Here is a 23,446-nt window from a genome sequence, read left to right as displayed (position 1 = left end):
TCAGTGTGTGGGTTGGGTGGAAGGGGTTCAAGGAAAAGGATCATTTAAGAATACTGGATGTACCTGAAGATGTTTTATGACAAATGGACCAAACCTTTTATCATAATGTGCTCTTCTACATAGAGGAGCGCGATACCTGTATCCAGGCAGAAAGAGGTCGAATTAGCAGCGGAGTGAGTCGGTTGGTTAAGAGTTGATAACAGCTTTCCTTTTGATTGCAGCTTTGCGGAGTTGAGTGATTCTGGGTGTGATAGACAAATTATTTTTGAGGGTGTGTTGTGGATTTTAAGGACAAGGCTTTTGCTGGAAACAATGAGGAGTAAAGAGCAATAGATGGAGACCTATGTTGTAGTAAAGGAGTAATAGAGGGTAGGGCTGGACCTGGAGAGAATAGAGTTTGGAAATGAGGAACAGTCTTTGTTTGCCTTGTTTGTTTTGACATTGCGTACTTTTGGAAGGCTTTTGTTTGCTGAAGCAATTCTTCAATTTTCATTGAGAACTTTTTTTATCACTTAAATCCCCCTCTTTCATGCTACTGTGCCACTTTCATGTTACATGTACTTCCATTCAGCACGTATTGTACTTTGTATCATTATCTTGATGTTGTAGTTTGTTATGCCTCCTAGTTTGGCTTGGGGCAGAGTAGTGTTTACTGTGTGAACTGGACTCAATGTGTTGAACTCATGGCTATGAACTGTTACAAATTGAGTATTGTACCTTATCGAACCGGTGTTTTGTAGTTGTTCCACTGACCTTCGGTATGCACTTATTGTAAGTCGGGGATAAAAGTGTCTGCCAAATAAATGTAATGTCACAAGATGACTGATTTCAAGTTTTTAATCAGAAACATTTCTTCTGTTGCCACAGGCACCACAAAAATGGATAAATCAATTATAAAACGGTTAAAATAACTATTTAGTCTTTAACGTGCATTGACCAACCATTTGGACTATAAATCATTTAACATCCAATAAACGAGCATTCAGTTAAGATGCATTTCATTTTTGAATATACATATCTAAATGTACAAAATCTTCCACTTTTCTCCCAAATTGGCTTTGCACGTTCATTCCACAATAATTCCCTTATTAACTGCAAATAAGACAAAGCTACTGATGGTTTGCACATCACACATTACAAGCAAGCAGACAGTGGAGTCTATATAACTGGACTATTAGGCCTACTATCCTTTGTCTGGATTCACACTGCATGTCCAAGATGGCACAGAAAATCTTACACTTATCAAAGACACACACCACAGTAGATCCCCCCAGCAACAGATTCAGGCTACTTCATTTTTTGGTTGGTTTGTTTGTTTTGTTGGGTGTGTGGGTAGGCATTGAAAAGGGGGCTATAAAATTACACACGCATCTCCCATAACAGATTCAAGGTTCTTCGTGCTATTAATACAACGTGCCAGGTACTTCACAGGAACCTGTCTGCCCTACATTTACTAGATTTTATGCGCATATAACTAGGATCCCCACCACAAGCGCTGACAAAAAATGGCGCCAAAACAGATTTAAGTCATAGGGATATGTCTTAATTAGACTATTTTACATATGTTTATCTGAAATGCTCTCAATCGTTTTATTTCATCATTTTTTGCTTAACCTTAATTTTGCTGGCTATTGATGATCTAGTCAGAACTACAAAACGTTTTTGACCCAATGCTCTGGAGTGACGTGTGGCGTGGGGGTGAGGATGAACCATCATTTTTAAAAGTCTTTTACGACTGACCAGTGACCACAGAATGATGCAAAAACGATGGAAAGCATTTAGCCTAGTCACCAAGTCCGTCTTTTCGGTCAAGCGCGAAAACGCAGCCTGAGCTAGCTATCTTTGTCACTAGTGGTATTCTCAATGATTGAAGTTAATGCCAACAACTGAACTCTGGAGCAAAATAAAGTTGGAGACGGTAGCCAAATTAGCAAGCTAACTATAAACAAGAACTTGGTATGCTCTTCAATGAGCAGGGGACAGCAATTTCCTGTGGACTGAAATGCGGAGACAATGTAGCGAGATATGTTGCTAGCTAACTAACGTAACTCAACTGCTAAGATAACTGCGGCGTATTTTTGGCATCAGAGACCGAGCTTTGAGAATTCTCTAGGACAGTCCGCATATACTTGCGGTGTCATGGTAATAAATGTCGATACGCGTTGAAGATTGTTTTTCGGTACCCGCCGAGCGCTTCCCTGCGTTGCTCATATTACTTCACAGATGAAAGTCATAAGCGATTTATTTGTGGAGGATTGCTCTGATGTAGCTGCCCAGCAAACTAGCTACGAGGACATCGGGATCACATTGTAGCAAAAAGGTGAGTTTAATATGTAAGGTTGGCGTCAATTTTAGCGCGTCAGTTTCGCCTCCTTGCCCGACAATAACAACTAGCTAACGTTTGTGAAGTAGATTGGCGTTAAATTGATAACGTTTCTAGTCTTAGTTTGCTTGGTGGCTAACATGCTAGCTAGTAATAGTACTTGCCGAAATTGGTTTTCTTTACGGGTATGACTGGTAATGTTAGTTATTACTAGCTACACCGGCTATAATACTAAGTTTATAACCCATCAGCCTGGTATTTAGCTAGATAGCTAGCTTGATAACACTCATTTGCTAAATTGTCATAGCTAGCTAGCAAACGTTAGTCTACATTCAGTAACGTCAGTTAACATTTTGGCAGCGTTAGGCGAGGTGACCTATTATAGCATGCTTTCTCGTTTGCAAAGTAGCTAGCTAGCTCTTCATGTACAAATGGCAACCCCATTTGTGTTACTTGTTTAACGCTACCTTGCTCTAGTTAGCCATGTGGCTAATTAGCTACAGCCGGATCTTTGTCGATTGTGCTTGCTAGCTGGATTTGATTCACCCTTGTCACGGAGCGGAATGTAGGTAGCTAGCTGGCGAGTAAACAGTAACACTCCACGATTTCAAAGCAGGCCCACCCCTCCTTTTGTTTCCAATTTGGCTAACGTTAGCTAACAACGAGTAGCTTACAGTTACCTGTTTTCTGTATGTTCACGTTAGCTGTCACACGAACAAGTTATCTTGGTGAACTTTTCGGTCTGATTTTTGTGTCGTGTTAGCTAATTTAGCTTGCTAGCGCTGTTAGCGAATGTTACCTGTAACACTTTCGTTTGAATAAAGGCATCCACCGTTTTTTTCTAGTGTGATTAGACTAGATGGCTAATTGGCGAGCTAGCATTTCACATATAATTTGGATAGGCCTTTTTGAAATGTTTAGCTAGTATCGACATTTTTTAATTGAGGCAGTTTCGCAGAAGATTGTGCTCCCAACTCCCAACCTGACTTGCCAGCTAAACTGAGTCGATTTATTGAGCACTGGCCACTCGTTAGCCAGCTAAGTGTCATTATGTAGCCAGGCTTGGATATCTGAAGTTCACTCAATAACCGACAATATAACAACCTCTCTGATGTTACAGTGTTTCTCATAGGTGCAGCATTAACTTGCTACTTTGTAAACAAAACAAAACCCATTGTACTGTAAAGTGTCAACTTTGCTGATATTGATCCATAGCCTACACGATTGAAGGTTCTAGTCTATTAACTGATAAATGTTTCTTAGATTATCACAGTAAAATATAGTATCATATGTATTTACTAAGGGGGTGAACTCGATTTCCTCTCCATTTTGGGAGATCGACCTAAAGCTTTCTCACGCTTTAACCTGGTTGGCTAGCAAGCGTTTATAAAGCCATTGGTTACAGAAGCTACAAGTCCGTGTCGATACCTGCAGTAGCTAGTATGCTTGGCCATCAGTTAGGTGTGCTACTATTCACTTTTCCGGTGCTGGTCTTGGCTTTAGTACTGTGTAATAACAGTATTTAAAACATTTATTAAACAGTTACCATTGCGATGGAAAATGAAGATCATTATTAAATAGTTAAGATCAGCCATTTAAGAACATTGAGATTCTTTTGATAAAATTAAATCAAAATGGGTTCTCCGATGTGTCTGACAGCAGTGTGGAATTACCCACTTCCCATTATGTCCCAGTAATGAACCTGTGTTGTCCGTTGCCAGCTGCAAGTCTCAGGCTGTTCAAACACACTTTTCTGACTGTCCTCAACCCAGTGCTAAATTGCGCTGATGCTGGACGCTAGATTATAATGTGTCTGTTTTATGTGTAAAGGCTAATGCTACCGAGATACAAGTGCTGCAGGTTCACAGACTAATGCTGAATTTCAAACAGCATCAAGTGAGTAGTTGTTTAAGAAAAACAAGGATGTTTTATGCTTTGGTTCAAGCAGCTGTAGCAGGTTTGCTGTGTGGTTGTGTAGGTTATCTAATCTGAAGTGATCCACAGTGGAATATGCATCTCAATTTTCATCTGCTTGTCTGCAGTGATGTGCTGTGTGTGTATTTGTATACATTTCACCCCTGTTTTCAGGTTCCAGCATGCACCATTATTGTCAAGTTACATTTACATTCAGTACTTTTAGCGTTCTTTGACATTGCCATTCTAAGATAAGTGGAATAATAGCAACTGCTTTTTCTAACTGTCACAGACCTGTCACTGGATAAACTAATGTTGCACTCTGCCACAGCATATTTCAGACAGCCGTCTTAATGTTGGCAGAGATTGGCATTGCTTTGTTTCCTTTTCTAAGGTGAGATAAATTTACATTTCAGACTCTTCAGACTTGGCAAATGTGTGTACCTGCTTAAGAGCTTTTTGACAAGTCATTTACATGTGCTTTGTAAGCAGGTAGGCAAACTTACCTTCTGTACATACTTTCCTTCGCTGTCTTCAGCATGTTGTCAAACTATTGAAGCACTTGTGAAATCAAGGGGCAGTGTCTGCATTTTGTGGTGTAAAATATCACGAGAAGTTGCCGGCTTAAAGATAAAAAATATTTGAAAAGGAATAAAGTCTATACGGTCAAACCGTTATCCAAACTGTCCAACTTTGTATGTTTGAGTCCCTATTTGGGATTATTTTCAATGGGCCCATTTCAAACAGTAGCCTGTTAAACAAGTAGTAGTCCCTCACTGTGTTAAACATACTCTTTACGTGTTGATTTACCGCCCATATTTAGTTTGTATTCTTCTGGCTTTCATTGTGGAAGGCTTCTGTGTTGAAACCGGGGCAAACGGGTAATTGAAGTTGTGATACTGCAAGCCACCAGAAAAGCTGCTTATCTCCCTCCACTTTATATCCTGATTGCATGATTGGGTGAAGTAGACTATTAATTTGGTTATTTAATGTCTTTTGCATTGTTTCCCAATGCTTTTACACCTGTGAGATGGTTAGCTTTTTTAATGTCATGGCACACCAATTTCTTAGAAGCAAAAAATACCTTTTGTACTCTGATGAAATTTTTCCCCCTCAGAATAACACTTCCAATATCAGCAGACATGAATCTTTCTGCTAATTATATTGTTTGACATGGATGCATTGATTTTTTTTGCTGCTTTTGGGCCTAACATTGGAATTGCAGTGGCTCTGTATGCTGGTAATGTCCCTCTTTTAGTGGCCATGTGTGGCTTTTTTTGTGTCTTAGCCACAATCTCAGCAACTTGATAGCAAGCCTGAAGTCCTTTCTCAGACACTGATGCACACTGACTTAGCATTTTTGAGTTTGAGCTCTCAAATGAAATAAATAATCCTGGTCTGGTCTAGTTGAGAGGAAGGGGTGGGGGTGGGGGGTGGGGGGGGGGTGCTACAGTGTTTGGACCCATGGCATGGTGTGAGAATTTCTCCCCACACATGCTGGTTCAACTGTACAAGTAATGTACATGGGGGAGGCTAACAATGCTAGTCTAATTTTTATGAGCTGGAATGACTTAGGCAGCAAGTAGCTGAGAACGTCTCCATTCTATGTGGTGCACACACCTTTTGAGTGGACCAATATCTACAAAACGTGGCAGAGTCGGTGGGATTGGTGGGGCCATGTAAGCAGGATATGGAAGACTGGAACAGAGGGATCTGTAGACTGCTGGTAAAAATGAGCTTGCCAGACACAAAACATTAGTGCGCACTTCTCAAATTTCTGTTACCTGATTTTGGGTGAATGTAACATTTCTTGTGATAATTTGTTTATCATCGCTTGTGTAGACCTTAGAAAAACAAATATTAGGTCAAATTTACAGAATAAAATTAACTCCAAGCTTGGATCCACTAATAGCTGATGGATATAATTGGAAAATTTAACAAAATGACTATATGTAATTTTAAAATCATATTTAGAAATGTATATCACTCACTAATAATTCTTCCTGAAATACAAAAAAAAAAAAAAAAACATTTTTCTATGGAACCCACTTGTAGTTACACTTTCAGTATCAGACTTTACATGGGCACGCTGCATCAAGTTTGTCTATGAAGAAGTACGTTGTATTTACAATCCTACCATATCAAGTTTAATTGGCGGTGTTGATATCACGAGTTGTTTGGCAATGCTGAAGCTTACACATGAAAATGTGCCTTTTTGGGGAACAGGAAGCGTTTGGAAAGGCTAACTAATCCAGTGAGGTAAAGCACGTACTGTCCTGCCCTATTTTGCAGAGTTCACGCATTCAGATGGATCGCATGCAGTGTCAAAGTGAGGATAGTAGTATAAATATGGAGGGCAGTGAACATGAAAACCGCGCGCATTATCTTCGTTCGCGATAAGCTTTGTTGAAAGCTTTTGATTGTTTTTTCCCCCTGTACATTTACGTCATCATTAATTGAAGCTCAAAACTACGGTTATTAGTCTTCATATCTTTGCATTTTACACTTAATATTTGGGCTTACGGCATTTTATTTAGACCCGTTTGCTAGGGAACCATTGCGTACCGAAAGAAGTTTCAGCACGATACCCGTCATCGTACAGGAAGTGCTGGACACGGAAGTTGTATTGTCTTTGTGTATTTTGGTTTGGCTTGGGGCTAGTTTTATTGATGGAGAATCTAATTTAAATTATGATACGTTTGCGTAAGTGTTTTAAAACGTATATGTGTTTATACTTTAATTGATCTCTGAGTTAGTGCTTTTTAAAACACTGGGCAACTATAATTTCCCTTGGAAATTAAGTTTTTTTAAAGCTAGCTAGCTAGCATGCTACGATCCATTAGAGTTCTTTTCAAACCAACAGTATGGATAATCAGTGAGCAGTTAACTTTATCAAAGTATTCTGCTTCCATTACTATGTTCTGTCTTTATTTATTATGTATAGCTGGTATATGAAGAGAAATGATTGTACACAAACGCCAGAGAATAGTTTTAAAGGAGGCATTTAGCTTCCAAATTATTTGTCGTGCATTTTTTTGATTCGCAAGTTAACCAACTGGCTTTGTATTTCAGATATACGTTGTTCTTGTTTATTCTTGCATGACTATACCACTGACATTTTTGAGCGAGGGTAAATGTAGGTTGTTAATGTTGTGTAGGTAGCGTTTCGTTGTATTCAAATTAGTTTTTTCCCGATAAATGGCATGTGTCCCATGCGTGAATTGATGCAAAGTCGAATTTTGGCGTAGCAGCTAGTCGCAATAGTTTCCGTTAGTGAATCGTATTTTATAAAATAAAGGGACATAACCGACCCAGCCAGCCGTTAGCACATGCGTTTTACACGTCATCTGGTGTCTGTCGACCAAGAGTATTTCTAAAGGGCCACGCATTCGTATGTATATTTGGTAAAATCTACAGTGAATAAGGAATGCTTTTTTATTTCTTATAATATGTATCCGGAATGTTTATACAGTTAGTATGGCTAACAAAGCAAGTGTGACGTCTACAGATAGTCAAATCTGCATATGTCTGAACGAATGCCAACCGCACTAAAAGGTTACTCGAATCCAGCGCTGTGATTACATACAATATTTGAACAAAACAGAATTTCTGAACGACCCGTCTTATTTTTTTGAACTGCTAGTCATAAATTAAGTTGTCAGTATATATGTGGAAATAATGTACGAGTACAAGTGAGCGTATGTAACTAAAGCCATTGCTGTTTTTTGACCTCCGTCTGTGTAGCGTGCTAATCGCGCAGTTGTCATGCCAAGTACCGCCCGACAATAAACAGAAGGCATGCTTGTTTCTTCATACGAGTCCTGATGTGATTAGGCCAGCTGATTTGTTTTGGGGATTGTGGACAAATCATATTGTAAACCAAGTGATGGGCCAATCCTGGAGAAGTCATTCACCGTTTCCCGGACTTCATATTTCAGGTGTCTCTGTGAGGGACATCAGGACCGGGAGACGGGATGGACCATCAGAAATCAAACTGCGAGGAGAAAGACTCTGAAACGGCAGGTGGGCTATCAATGCTGGTTTTACTACAGTTTTACTACTGTTCACAGGGGCTTGCTTTATCTTAAACCAAGAGTCACCCCTACACCAGCCACAGTGCCTGCTTGTTTTTGCTTGTGCTTGGAAACAAGTCAGTGGGTCTGTACTATTTCGCTCATTGATTTGCTACCAATGTGCACTGTTTGTTGTTTTGTATGCTGTACATCCTGTGTGCACGGTGAAATTAGAGGCTATTTAATGGTGTAATTTTAAATGTTCTTTTTAAAATATGTGTTTTAAACCACCCCCCAGCTGATGATGGCACTCCCCCAGAGCTGGCTGCCCCACCTGAGGGGGAGTCTGAGCCCCCAGAGACACCCATGGAAACTTCTAGCACACCTGTGTGAGTCTCCGACCTGTTAAATTATGGATGGAACAAACTGCGTAGACCATAATGGCTCCTCAGAATGCTGTGTGTATGCTAAGCCGCAAATATTTGAATAATTCCGTCCCATTTTTGATTGTTGTTCCACAACAGTCAGTTTGGTGTCAGCCACGAAATGTGCACGATTTCAATGAATTATCCTCTACGGGGTATGAGAACTTGCATGTGGACTGTTAGTACTTTTCTAGTCTGTATTTAACACAATTTGAGCTGAGAATAAGGAACCCCCGCAAGGTCTGCGGGGAACCATAGCTCATGACTGAGGGAAACGAGGAACCAGCTCTTTCCAGTTCATTGAATGCCTGTGCACCGTCGCCACAAATAAAGTTTTTCACGTGCCGCTAGATTGGCATCTCCTGATGTTCTACTTTGCGCCATGCATTCGAGTGTGGCAAAATGTTTTGATAGTTGCAATATTTGCATTGACATTTCCCTCTGGTTCACACCATCTGTCAGACATCTGATTTGCAGCGGTTGTATCGCTTCCAGTTTACTCCAGCTAAATACCTGCTGGTTAAATCTGATAATTGTGCAGAGCGGCACTTTCCTAACTGGCGTAGCGGTGTGAAATGTGCGATGCTCTTGTGCTGTGGATTGTTGTGGAGAGCGCTGGATGCTAACGGGGTGTGTTTTTGCGTGTGGGCGGGTCCCAGCAGGGTCTGCGCTCTGTGTAACTGCGAGGAGAGGAGCCTGCACGGGCAGCGGGAGCTGAGGCGCTTTCGGCCGTGCCCCGCCTGGCCCCCCCCGGAGGAACCCGCCCCCGACGCCGCCGCCGCCACCACCTACTCCACCCCCGCCACGCCTCAGGGGGGCGCCTGTGGCAGCGACGACCTGTCTTCCATCGGCTTCTCCGACCGCGTCCCCGCCGCCTCGCTGCTGGACGATACGGGTACGTGGCTCCCCGCGGGCGAAGAGCCGGCCGCCGGTTCGTATCGACCTGCTCTCCCGAGAATCCCGTGGCGTCGGTCCGGTCCCCGCGTCGGCAGCCGTTCGCCTCGTATGACCTGTCGGTGAAGGCTGGAAGGTCTTGAGCATGTCGGGTCTGGTTCGGAAGCTAGCCAGTTTCCTCTGGGAGTGATGGTGCATTCAGAAGTCCAGGCACGGGGTTCCCCCAGTTCCTTGATTGATTGATTGATTGATTGATTTTTATTTGATATATTTTAAAATATGCATAGGGTTGGTAACCCTTAGGCAACAATCATATACACAGAAAATTTGTTGAGGAAACGGGGCAAGTCATGATGGCTTATTTCCATTGTGGTCCTGGTTGTACTAGGCAACGGTCAGCATGGGCAGGACCTACTGTACATGATTTACTTAAACTGTGAAAGGGCCCAATTTGTTGTAAAAGCACTTGAAGTTGCTTAATTTTCCTCAGAGTTCTGTTTTTCAAAAGCATGCCAATCCCAAATGAATAAAATGGTTACATGTGCCTGTGGAATTTTCTTTTAAAAAAGGTTTTTTTTTTCCCCTGACGTCCATTACAAGATTCGTCACGTATTGCAAAGCTCCTCAATAATTTTGAAAGGTGTCCTTGAAGAGTCTATGAATTTTGCATTAGTACTGCTGTAGAAACGCCTGCAGGTATAATTGCTGTTTCTTCAGCCTTTTCTTGTTCTCGTGTTGAGAGCGCAGTTGGATCCCCCCTACTCCTCTCTGCTCACCTCTGTAGCTCTGTCCTTGTGCTGCCTGTGCTGGCCCCACTAGCCCTCATTTTCGGCTGTCGGTGACATTGCCTTTCGGATATTGCTGGAGGAACTGAACTTACCACGAGGTTACACGTTCCGTTACCAAGAGAAGCCTTGCGTTTTCCTCTTTACACTGGTACTTCACTTCAAATTTCCTCCAGTAAATATTTGACAATAAGTGAATATTCATATCAGTACATTGTCAACATACAGACCTTATTACCTGTTCTGGACTAGGGCAGTGGCTGTGGTAATGTGAATAATATTAATGATGATGATAATAATGATAGCTGTTGTTACCATATTCTTGTGTTCCTTAGTGTAACCCTGACATTCTTCAGTACTGTTCATCACTCTGGACAAGAGCATCTGCCAAATGACTGTAATGTAGAAGATTCAAAACTATTGTCCGATGTCACACTCAACCTCTGGGTTATATGTTATTGTTTGATTGATGTATTCAGATAGACAGACAGTGTCTGCTTAAATGAAATACTGTGGGGAACTCTTTAGTTCTTTTCTCACTGCATTGTGGGTATTTCTGGCTCTGAGCAGGCTGCTGGGAAAACGTGCAGCGGATCAGACAGGAGTGCTGTTTGTGTCTGAAGATTTCCGCAGCCTGTGATGTTGGGTCTGTGTCCTTGTGTTGTATAGGGCACTGCTGGGTCCACCACTGGTGTGCGGTCTGGTCAGAGGGCGTTGTCTGCTCAGAAGATCAGGAGCTGAAGGGCGTGGATGAAGCAGTCATCTCAGGGATACAGCAGGTTAGCAAGGGGCGTGTGTGTGTGCTTGCGTGTGTGCGCGCGCGCGAGTGTGTGTGTGTGTGTGTGTGTGCACGTGCACACATTGTTAGTGATTGTAAATATTATTGGCAATTCTTCATAGCCAGTCAGCTGGAGTAAATGGAGTCAGTGTTTGTTTCTGTCAGTAATTGCTTCTAGCGTTAGCCACATTTTTCTGGTCAGTCAGCGAGGGGTATTTGTGACTCTGTGTTTGTGGGTATGCTTATGTTTTCGGTGGTCATGACTGTGCCATGTCCCCCTCTCCATTAGCGATGCGAATACTGTAAAAGGCTGGGCGCTACCATCCGGTGCAAGGCAGAGGGGTGCTCGAAGTTCTACCACTTCCCCTGCTCGGCTGCAAGTGGCTCCTTCCAGTCCTTAAAGCAGCTGGCCCTCCTGTGTCCAGAGCACATAGAGAAAGCGGTGGAGATGGGTAAGGGCAGGACCCACATCGTCTACCGCCAGTGTTCTTAATCACGGCGACTTTGCTTCCGGCTCCGTCTTCAAACCGTTAAAACTGAAAGTGCCCTTTTTCCTTCTCTCTCTGACCCCCTCCCCCTCCCCTCCCCTCAGCCGGCGAGGAGGCGCGGTGCGCCGTGTGCGATTCGGCCGGCGGGCGGGCGGAGCTGGCGGGCCTGCTGTTCTGCACGGGCTGCGGGCAGCACTACCACGCCGCCTGCCTGGAGATCAGCGCCACGCCCCTGCAGCGCTCCGGCTGGCAGTGCCCCGAGTGCAAAGTGTGCCAGACCTGCAGGTGAGAGCGCCGCCGCCAACGCCGCCAGCGGACCGCTCAAAACGAGCGTCTGAGTCACATGTCGCACGCAACAGGAACAGAAAACGAAAGAAAGCCTAAAAGCTTCAAAAAAAAGTCAGTGCCCGTTCTGTCGTGTTTAGAATGGGCACCTCTGCACGCATGCAAATCCACAAGCACACACCACTGTAAAGGTGTATCATTGAATGCATGTGCGTACACTTCAGTGTTTGGTATGATATGAGGGCAAGGTTTTTAAACTCTCCTGAACGTCTTTTGATCACTGAAAAACTGTGTCAATGCTCCGAATTGTGTTTCAAGTGAACGTTTGATATTGCGTGTCACAGAAAGATGTCTCCGTGGTATTTCTAAAAGACTGCCTTGGTCTTTGTGTGCAGCACTTTTAAGATTGTATACACACAGACCCGAGCAGTGTCTTTAATTGACCACAATCTCTAATGTAAAGCACTGTGAGATTTCCTCAGGAGTCTGTTATTAGAATCCCGTCTCTACGCGAGTAGGCCTGTTCCTGAGTGGGTGGGGTCTGCTTGTTTGGGTTACAGGCAGCCCGGCGAGGACTCCATGATGCTGGTGTGCGACGCCTGCGATAAGGGTTACCACACCTTCTGCCTGCAGCCCGCCATGGAGTCCCTGCCCTCTGACCCCTGGAAGTGCCGGGTGAGTGCGGTCGCGCGCCGCGCTCCTCATTGGATCGTCCACTCGAGCCTGCGGCCAATCACGTGCTAATATGCAAATGCTCTTCACAAAGAGCTTTGCAAGTTAGTTTTTGACGACGACTTGCCAGTAAGAAGGTTCTGGAGAAATTGCTTTATGTACTTACTGAGTCTGAGCCGTTCCTCTCTGTCTCTCTCTTTGTCCCTAGCGATGTCGTGTGTGCCGTGAGTGTGGTGCCCGCGGCTGGACGTTGCCGGGCAGCGCTCAGCGGTTCGAGAGCTACACCGTCTGCGACGGCTGCTGGCGGCAGCGCAGTTCGGCGTGCCCCGTCTGCGGCAAGGCGGCCGAGCCCCCTTCAGCCACGCTCAGCTGCCAGAGGTGCTGCAGGTGAGCCACAGCGGAGCGCGCCCCCTTCCGATTGGCCGATGCGGTCGGATTAACCGCGCGCCTGTCCGATTGGCCGATACGGTCGGATTAACCGCGCGCCTGTGAGCGCTGTGAGCCCGTCCGATTGGGCGATGCGGTTAGAGTAACTGTTAGCTCGTCTGAGCTCCTGGGTGGGCCTGGGTCCGCACATAAACCCAGCCCCAGCCTGATGATGCAGCCAACCACAGGAAACCTGTGCCGCAGTGCAGCGATGGGGATGCTGTACTGTGGGAGGTCCCAAGGGCGACTCTCTGTGAACATTAAAGATCCCGTAGCCTTTGCCGCAGAGAATAGGTTTGCAGTGTCCTGTTAAAACCCAAAACCTAGTAATCTAATCTCCACTAGCTTGATGATTTAGTAAATTTAGGAACACTGAATTGCATCAGAACTGTTAACCTCCATATAAATGGCAAACCTCAGTGATTCTAATTACTTCAACAACCTCAGTTTTAAAAAAGAATCAATTGTTCCTTGTCTATTGAAGTACTTGGCAGCATTTGTATGGTGTGTAACAGTGGTCCCTGTTTTAGGTAACAATTATGTTTTTACGTTTGGATTTCATTTTATTTATTTAAAGACTCCGGTTATTTAGTAACCCGTCAGCAATTCAGCAATTCAGCTGAAGTATGTTGCTCCAGGGTACAACGACAGTGCCCTAACCGGGGAATCGAACCTACAGCGTTAAGGGTTTCAAGCCTTGTTCCCTGACCATTTTGCCAGTATGTCACCCTGCCCCCCCTTACTTCACTTTCTTCAGTAAGTTCTGCGCAGTAAGTTAAAAAAATTTATTAATAAAATCATTACATAAATTTACAATTTAGTTGCCTGAAGTTGCTTCACTATGCTCAGAAAAAAATCTGGACAAAAGTATTTCTCAACAAAATTTTACCTAAAAATAACAGCTTCACAAACATTGTGGCCTGCGACCATTATTCGGTCCCTTCTGACACTTTGGAAAACTCTCCTTTCCCTCTGTAATCTCATATTAAACATTTAAAAAGCATAGTTTCCTTTTTTAATACCTATATTTCAAAAAGACAGTTGATTATGGGCGTTTGTGCCATCGATATTCACAGCCCATTAAAAAGTAGCATTTGAAACAAGGCGGTTTTCCAGTGAAGCCTGCTTCACCCTCCATGATTCACACCGACGGCTCCTACTCAGATCAGGGACCGCGGATGATTCCGACCACCGCGTCTTCGAAAAACGGATTCTTATAAATTCTGTTGGCTTGAAACGGAAAGCGTGCTCGCCTTAAATAATTTACGAGAGATTGTCTTAATGATGAATCGACTGTGTTAGTGGGGGAGGGAGTTGGCGCTCAGAATACTAACTTGGATTATTTGACTTTCAGGTCAGGGTTGAAGTGCATTAAAAAAACAGAGAGGATTAAAACTGCAGGCTGTCTGGGGCCATTCGTCAGTGTAATGTAGCTGTTTGTTTCACCCGCTGAGTGTGCATTCGCCGGCGTGGTTTTCCATTTCAGACCAGAGCACTTACGGTGACGTCACGACTTCTGCAAACTTCAGTCGACAGCAAGTTTGGTCGTTCGCCGCATTCAGGGTCAGAGCGCTGTGTAAAGGAGTTGTTGCATTTAGTCCCGTTTATCTGAAAACAATCTCTGTTCACTTTGTAATTATAGACACTTCTGTTTCCTCTCTTGTTCTGTGGTGTTGCACTTTAATCGTGGAAATGAGAGAGTGCATCTCGGTCTGATGAATTGCGTGCCGATAACATGCTCGTCCGGGTCACTGCTTAATCAGGACGGCTCGTTGGCGTGTTTTTTGTCGAAGTGCGGACGGGCGGCCATGGGCCTGGGGTCTCTAGGCGGAGCTGTGTTTTGAACGCGCCGTTTCCTCCTCCTCACTTCCTCCCAGATGGGTTCACAGCCAGTGTGCCGCCGGCACGGACACCGCTCAGGGCCAGTACACCTGCTACCTTTGCCAAGAACCGCCGGCGCCGAGCAACACCGAGGTCGCCGCGGCGACCGCCCTGGCGGGGGACACGGTCGAGACGAGCACTCCCATGGAGATCGGTAAGGCCTCCTGAGCGGTCAACGAGCACTTTCCTCTCAGGGTTCTGGGAGGTCATGCTTACTGTTATTGTTCATCAATGAAAAGCATCAGGGATGTGACAATAGTTTTTAGAGTTGCCTGTTTCTAACGTCCCTGGAATCAACTGAGCGGTCCTTTTTTGAGTTAAGTGACGAGAGCGAAAATAAGACAATATGTATAGGAAAATTGTTAGGCTAGTTGTGGACTCTTTTGAATTTGAAGTAATGTTTATATAGCTATGTCCATTAAAGTGAATGAAATGATTAGATTTATGTGGAATATTTTGTGCGAGTGTAGAGGGTAAAGTTTTGGTGTGTGTGTGTAGAGGGTATAGTTTCAAAGTAAGGAGGAAGTTCTGAAGCATGTCTTCTCTATCTCGCAGAAGAAAGTGGAACCAGAGAATTGAGTCCTTCCCCTGCTGCTGTAGAAATGACAGAAGAGGCTCCGAGTCCTCCACCCCAGGACACTGCAGCCCCAGCTACACCCCCAGATACTTCCCTGATACCAGCTACAGCCACTTCTACACCCCAGTCTCCAACTCCAACCACAGATACACCCCAGTCTCCAACTCCAGCCACAGATACACCCCAGTCTCCAACTCCAGCCACAGATACACCCTCAACGCCTGCTTCAACAGCAGATACTTCCCCGATACCAACTACAGCCACGGCTACACCCCAGTCTCCAACTCCAACCCCAGCTACACCCCAGTCTCCAACTCCAGCCACAGCTACACCCCAGTCTCCAACTCCAACTGCAGCTACACCCCAGTCTCCAAATCCTACCACAGCTACACCCCAGTCTCCAACTCCTACCACAGATACACCCCAGTCTCCAACTCCAACCCCAGCTACACCCTCAACACCTGCTCCAACAGCAGATACTTCCCCGATACCAACTCCGACCGCAGCTACACCCCAGTCTCCAACTCCAACTGCAGCTACACCCCAGTCTCCAACTCCGACCGCAGCTACACCCCAGTCTCCAAATCCAACCACAACCGCACCCCGGTCTCCAGCGCCAATCGCAGCTACACCCTTAACTCCCACACCAACAGCAGATACTTCCCCAACATTAACAACAACCACAGCTACACCCCAGTCTCCAACTCCAACCACAGCTACACCCTCAGTGCCCGCTCCAGCAGTGGATGCCACCCCGACATCAGCTACAACCACAGCTACACGGTCTCCAACTCCAACCACAGCTGGACCCTCAACACCTTCAATGGCAGATACTCCTCCAAAACCAGCTACAACTACAGCTATACCCCAAGCACCAACTCCAACTGCAGATAATCTCCCAACATCAACTTCAACTACAGATGCACCTCAATCTCCACCGACAGCCACCGCTACACCCCAAATTCCAGTTCCAACCACAGCTACACCCCAAACACCAGCTGCAACCGCAGATACTCCCTTGACACAAACTATCACCATAGCTACACCCCATTTGCCAGCTCGATCTACAGATGCTTCCCCAACACCATCTCCAACAACTGCTACACCCACAGAGCCAGTTCCATCCATAGTCCCAGCTATACCCCAGTCTCCAACAACGACCACATCTTCACCCACAATACCAGGCCCAATCACAGCTACACCAACAGTACCAGACCCAGCCCCAGTTTCACCCGCAACATCAACCCCGACCACAGCTACACCTGCAATGCCAAGCCCAGCTTTAGCCACACCCAAAATGCCAGTTCCAGCCACCGCTACCCTCCAGACACCAGTCACAACCACAGCCCCAGCTCCACCCCCAGTGCCATCTCCAACCATAGCAACAATCCAAATACCAGCTGCAGCCGTAGCTACACCACCAACAGCTGTCCCAACTGCAGCCACGGCTTCAGCTACACCCCCAAAGCCAACTACAACTGCAGGCCCGGCAACAGCCCCAGATACAGCCTCAGTACCGTCTCCACCCACAACGTTAGCCTCGCCTGAAGCGCCACCCACGGTGCCAGCTATACCTGAAATGCCAGATCCACCTGCAGCTGCACCTCCAGTGCCAGGTACAACGACATCAGCCCCTGCCACATCAATAGTGGACCCTACTGCTGTTACAACAGAAGTGGGCAAACCTGAATCTGAATCTGCCATGCTAGAGACCAAAACGCAGGGTGGTGTTGACCTGAGAACAGGTGGAGCGAGCGGTGCTTGCTGTACCTCTGCAGAGCAGATATCAGGACAGGAAAGGGTGAAGGTCAACAGTGGGGGTCAGAACATTGGTGCATCTTCCATTCAAATGCCGCCTCAGCCTTTATGCCCTCCCCCTGTCCCCAAAGAGGAGGAGCCTGTTTGCATGGAGGGGGTGGAGCCGCAGCCTCAGCAACCGCTGGAGGCGGAGCCAAGGACTAACTCTGTTGCTCGCACCTCAATGGCAGAAAGTCTTCCTCCTGCCGTTGCCATGGAGGTTGGGCCCTCCCTGTTGGAAGAGGGGGAGGTGGAGCTCACTGTGGAGAAGGGCGAGTCCCATGAACAGGAGCTGGAACCCCAGGAAGGAGGAGCCAGAGCGCCGCTCTTCCTGGACGAGGCGTCCAATCAGAGCCGGGGGGACGGCAGCAGCAGTGGTTTCCTGGGCTCCCCTGGGGAGGCGGACTCTCGGTCCGTTTCCATGGAGGTGAGCCTGGACTCCCAGTCTGTTTCCATGGAGATGGGCCTTGTTCCGGTTGACAGGTCTCGCTCGAACTCCCTGCTCACCGAGACGGACGACTCGCTGCCCTTTGACCCCTGTAAGCTCGACGGGGAGAAGGCGAAACGCAGAGGTTCCCCCGGGCGCTCCCGCGTCAAACAGGTACCAGTGAGCGCCTGATCTCACTCCTGTCTCTTTCATTGTGCGTTCAGGGATGAGATTACACTCCTGTTAATCAAGTTTAAAAACCTTAAACTGGGCTGCTGGGTTTCATCCTGTTAAAGGCATACTATGCAGGTTATTTTTAGCCTGTGTTTACAATCAGCAGTCTCCTCCTCTGTCTTCAGCCCAGCTCAGTCACCCCTCCAGTATTCGACCGAGTCACAGACAGGCAAGTTCATGAAAAACTGCCTGTAAAATTCCCATCGGTTACTTGCACCAGGCAATAGGCTACATTGTCTGGTTGGGACCATGTACGCATAATTTGAAAACAGGACATTCTGGTCAAAAACCGGAAGTCTGGAAACCTTTACTGCATAGCCTGGGGTAACATTACTTACACGTCCAACAGAAAACAGCCAACCCCCTGCTTTTCATCCCCTTGGTGAAATTCAGCTGATGCCACTGAGGAAAAGCAATTCCAAGGTTACAGTAACTCTAGCTCTTTAACGATCCCTGTCGGATTGTCTTTTTGCTTTGCTGTATCTGAGCCATTACAGTAGATAGCTAGCTATAGCCACAAACACTTTATAGAAATCCCAAATTCCCCCCTTATTCTAGATAAAAAGCATGGAAACCCATAGAAAATATCAGAAAAAAACCTAAATGAAAACTTACTGTAAGATCCTTTGCTCTGAAAGTGCCTGATGAATGCCTGATTTGTGTGTTGCATTATTATCTTTGTTCCGCTCAGGGCCGTAGCAACAGTTTCCCAGGGAAGCGGCGTCCCCGTGGAGGCGGGACCGGGCGGGGGCGTGGCCGGTCGCGCTTCAAAGCCGTGGCATCCTGTATGGAGGGATACTTTGTGAGTTCACGCCCACGCGGACATGCTGATAAAACCTGACTGTAAACCCTTATTTCATCCTGCAACAGTTACACTCAGCTATGGATTATACCCGGAGTCAGCTACCCTGGGCTTGGAGAGGTGCAGAGTTCTGCTGGGTTGTGTTGTTGTTCTGTTCTTAGCCATGTCATTTGCAACAGTCAAAACTATTAAAAGCCCTTAACTGTGCAATCAGCTGCAGTCATTGGTCATTTAAGTAAGCTGGTTTCTTGGCTGTAAATTGGTTGGTGATTTTAGGGTGAAAACAAATAGCAGCACATCCTGTGTCTGTCCAGACCAGAGCAGATGGATGATACTGGTCTACTGTCTGGCACTTATTACGCATCACTCAGTGGTCTTGCCTTTTCTGCAACCCAGTTTCTCTTACCGATTCAGTCCTCAAGCAGACCTTTTTCTGATGCATCCTCTTCACCTTCGTCAAAACGTCTGATGAGAATTTATAGAAATAATCATCTCTCAGGTTTCCTGGATGATATAAATGAGTCATTAAATGAAAATCATTATAGATCTGTCCCCTTCCTCAGGAGAGCATGGACACGGGCATCGGGCTGTGCAAGGAGGATGAGGAGGAGGAAGACGACACCATGCAGAACACCGTAGTGCTCTTCTCCAACTCTGACAAATTCGTCATGCTGCAGGTAACCCACGCCCCCTTCCTCAAAAGCACCCATCTAGGTCAGCTCTGTGGGTGGCTTCCAGAGGTCCAATGCTCCCGTTGAGTTTTATTTATTAATACTGAGTCCTGTTTTCCTCTTCCTCTTATCAAGCAGCCAAATTCAATGTGACAGCCAGTCTGTTGGGATGCATTGAGCATGGATGCATTTCATCTACCTGCACAGTACTGATTAGGCCACCCACAGTCAACACTATAACTGAATTCAGCGTTTGATTTGTTAAAAAGAAAAAAAAAACGAGTTTGTTGCTGTGGTAACTGTTCCCGTGCCGACGCGTGTGCTCCCCCCTGTGGGTTGCAGGACATGTGCGTGGTGTGTGGCAGTTTCGGGCAGGGCGTGGAGGGCCAGCTCCTGGCCTGTGCGCAGTGTGCTCAGTGCTACCACCCCTACTGCGTCAACAGCAAGGTGAGCCTCGCGACCTCTTCACTCATCTTTAAAATATGTTTTACGCCTGGGTTTAGCCAACATTTGTCCTTAACTTTGACTCTTCGATTTTTTAAATTTGCTTCTTCACAGAGACAATTTAGGCAGTCCAGAATGTAATTGCATCTGTGAAGGAAAAAAGATCAGGACAAATCGATTGAACCCAGGTCTTAGTTTGGCTTATTGAGGTATTGAGCAAACTTCACTGTGAAAACAAATAACTCTGCTGTAGCACATTTTATTTTGCATTATTGATGTGAAGATTGAAATAAAAATCTGGAAACAAAATAGCGTTACGTGCCTGATTGGCTCCTACCCAACCCCCACTGTTAGATGTTGAATATAGAGTGCTGCACCTCAGATATGCTTCATCATTGTAAATATCAATGTTCTGTGAAAGTTCCTGTCTGATTTATTGCGTTCTATTAATTAACCTCCTATGGTGATGATTGTTAGTAACTTAATTATGTGCCAGAAGCTAGGGTAGGCCCCCAGGCCTGAATGTCTCTCAGCGAGAGGGTGGTTTCAGTTCCGAAGCGAAAGGTGGCAGGTCTCAACGGCGCCACCTGCCTGTGCGTCTCTCTCTCTCTCGCGCGCGCAGATCTCGCGGGTGATGCTGAGCAAGGGCTGGCGCTGCCTGGAGTGCATCGTGTGCGAGGCGTGCGGCAAGGCCTCGGACCCCGCCCGCCTGCTGCTGTGCGACGACTGCGACGTCAGCTACCACACCTACTGCCTGGACCCGCCCCTCCACACCGTGCCCAAGGGCGGCTGGAAGTGCAAGTGGTGCGTGCCCCGCCCCCAGCTCGGGCCTGAGCCCTCTGTTCATCCCTCTCTCTCCACCTCTGTATCACTCTGTTTCTCCATCACACAGCCTGTCTCTATCACTCTCTGAAGTGTAGTTTTACAGAATTATGTTGAAGGGCTTTTGACACTGTCTGTTATGTTACTTGAATATGATTGGTTATGTATGTACCTGTAATACAGGCCTCAACATTCACGCTTCCTTGATCGCCTGTGGCAAGTACATTGTGTGATACTGAAGCAGGATTATTTGCCTAATTTACATTAATTACAGTAACATTCATTGATCTGATGCCTAATTATAAATATGAGGAGCACTGTGTTTGGCGTGGTCTTAGGAGTTTCCATGGGTCTTAGAAGTCCCATATGTACTGTTCAACATGCCATCGCAGTCCAGATGTGGCAGACCAGTGTGTTTCCCTCAGGTTTACCTTATTAGCACTTTGTCAGTTGCTGTTTGAATAGGGGCACTAACCCGCCCTCCCTCTGTGCCCAGGTGCGTGCGATGCGTGCGGTGCGGTGCCACCACGCCCGGCTTCCACTGCGAGTGGCAGAGCAGCTACACGCACTGCGGGCCCTGCGCCAGCCTCAAGACCTGCCCCGTCTGCTGCCAGGACTTCGCCGAGGAGGAGCTGCTGCTGCAGTGCCAGCACTGCGACCGGTGAGCGCCGCCGTGGCGACGGAGGGGGGAGGAGTTCAGCTCAAACGAGCGCTTTCCCTCGTTAACGTTCACAACAGCCGCGAAGCCCTGGGATTCCTGCCAGCGTGGACGTTTGTCTTACTGCGGTCATCATGACTCATCTAGTAAAACCTTCTCTGTGTGTGTGTGTTTGTTTGTTTGTGTGTGTATGTGTGTGTGTGTGTGTGTGTTTGCGTGTGTGTGTGTGTATGTGTGTGTGTGTGTTTGTGTTTGTTTGTTTGTGTGTGTGTGTGTGCGCGCGTGTTTGCGTGTGTGTGTGTGTATGTGTGTGTGTGTGTGTGTGTGTGTGTGTGTGTGTGTGTATGTGTGTATGTGTGTATGTGTGTGTGTGTGTGTGTGTGTGTGTGTGTGTGTGTGTGTGCGTGCGTGTGTGTGTTTCTGCAGGTGGGTGCATGCGGTCTGTGAGGGCTTGTACACTGAGGACGAGGCGGAGCAGGCGTCTGACGAGGGCTTCACCTGCACTGGCTGCTCCCCCTATTTCCCCAGGCCCGTCGGTAAATGCTCGCTTGCTCCTCTGCATGACTGGCCATTCTGGTCTAGGCAGGCCACCACACTATATAAAAGCTCTTAGAGAAAGTACAGAGAAGGGCAACAAGATTGGTTCTGTGCGTCTGACTTAAAGGGGTCGTTCTCTTTACTACCTCTGGAAGCATGACATCTCTGTATGAGCAGCTTGAAGTTTATTTTCTTATGGACCACAAACCCCTTGACTCCCATAGACCTGTCACTATAAAGCCAGTAGCTTGTCAAAAAGAAAGTGTATAAAGTTGCATTAAAGAGAAAAGGGGGATTTTATATCTATTTATGTGATATTGACGCAGGAGGATTATTCAGGTTGTTTCGGGTTAAGTTTTACCAGCCAGACATAGATGGCAATTATTCAGTTCAATTTTGGTACATTTCCACACCGTACTTTGTGGGCTAGCTCACCAGGACTCTTAGTGGCAGTAGAAACCCTTGGAGAAGGTCCAGCTTGACGGTGCTGGGAATGCTCTAGACTGCTGGCAGCATGATTTGCCCGGGTGACCTGAATACCCTGTTTTCAGCATCAGAAATGCTCATGTTTTTATGACATTGTACCTGAAGGTCTGTGCCAGCGGCTAGCGCTCATCCGCGTGCTCGCTAAACCGCTTCATACTTCCTTAATTTTGGGTTTTATTTCACAGCTGTAGTGACACCTTCCTACTTGGCTCCTCTGAAAGTGAAAGAACCAGGTATGTGGTATTCTGTGGAATTGTTTGTACATGTCTTTAGGGCCAGTGCTTACATTGTTAGCTGCCTGCAAGGCTTGTAAGTATTTTGTTGAGCTTGGTGTGTCAGTTGTAATTTACTGACCTTCAAAAAGATGCCCGGGCTTGAACTTGGACAAAATGTCAGACTGTGTACTCTCTACTAAATTAAATGACCTGTTAATTTTGGCCTGTGCAAGAAACAAATATGCACCACTATCTCCCAGCTTACACCTACTTGTCTTACAGAGAAACTCAGTTCTCCTTGACTGTGACCCTCAGTCCCACTGGCACTTACTGCATTGATACCCAGCTGCATTAGTCAATGTGTTGGGCTGTGATGCTCTGTTAGCGTCAGGAATCGAACAGAAACAACTTAACTTAAGCGAGAGACTGAACAGAGCTCAGATTCACGCGTGAGTGCCACCGGTTTAACGCCCCCCTCCCCCCCCCCGGGTCTGTGTGTCTCTGGGAACGCTCGGACCCTCGCAGAGCCCCAGTTCTACCGGCTGGAGGGGGTGTGGCTGACGGAGACGGGCATGGCCCTCCTGCGCAGCATCTCCCTGCCGCAGCTGCAGAAGAAGCGGCCGCGGCGCCCCCGCCTGGACACCTGCGACGGCGCGGAGCTGAAGGACGGCCAGGGAGAGGGTGAGGGGCGCGGTTTAACCCTGTGCGGTCTGGCAGAACAGGGGTACCCAAACTGCCGCTCTTTTCTGCCTGAGTTTATTGATCGATCGATGTCACTGATCGGCCAGAGATTTAACTCCCGTTGTGTGTCTGGTTTAAATCAGTCTAGATTAGAGGGGAAGAAATAAAACCAGCAGAAATACATAAAACCTCTAGGGCCAGATTTGACTGT

General features: G+C 46.5%; 1 protein-coding gene across 1 annotated transcript in view; it reads left to right on the top strand.

Annotated features, from left to right (window-relative positions):
- The first annotated feature begins 1,496 nt into the window (after positions 1-1,496).
- The window catches only part of LOC135238111 (histone-lysine N-methyltransferase 2D-like), a 49,294-nt gene continuing 27,344 nt past the window's right edge, over positions 1,497-23,446 (top strand). Inside the window, 19 exon segments of the mRNA XM_064305798.1 lie at positions 1,497-2,320; positions 8,176-8,260; positions 8,549-8,639; positions 9,335-9,570; positions 11,024-11,133; positions 11,422-11,584; positions 11,725-11,905; positions 12,466-12,580; positions 12,786-12,964; positions 14,881-15,038; positions 15,440-17,859; positions 18,611-18,721; positions 19,285-19,398; positions 19,735-19,839; positions 20,459-20,640; positions 21,155-21,319; positions 21,743-21,852; positions 22,525-22,572; positions 23,080-23,235. Coding sequence (XP_064161868.1) covers positions 8,212-8,260; positions 8,549-8,639; positions 9,335-9,570; positions 11,024-11,133; positions 11,422-11,584; positions 11,725-11,905; positions 12,466-12,580; positions 12,786-12,964; positions 14,881-15,038; positions 15,440-17,859; positions 18,611-18,721; positions 19,285-19,398; positions 19,735-19,839; positions 20,459-20,640; positions 21,155-21,319; positions 21,743-21,852; positions 22,525-22,572; positions 23,080-23,235 — 4,693 coding nt within the window. The 5' untranslated portion in view covers positions 1,497-2,320; positions 8,176-8,211.

Source organism: Anguilla rostrata, chromosome 13, assembly GCF_018555375.3.
Source record: "Anguilla rostrata isolate EN2019 chromosome 13, ASM1855537v3, whole genome shotgun sequence".
In the NCBI taxonomy this organism is placed as follows: domain Eukaryota; kingdom Metazoa; phylum Chordata; class Actinopteri; order Anguilliformes; family Anguillidae; genus Anguilla; species Anguilla rostrata.
The sequence above is the reverse complement of the archived record's forward strand: the minus strand, read 5'-3'. Positions and strand labels throughout refer to the sequence as shown.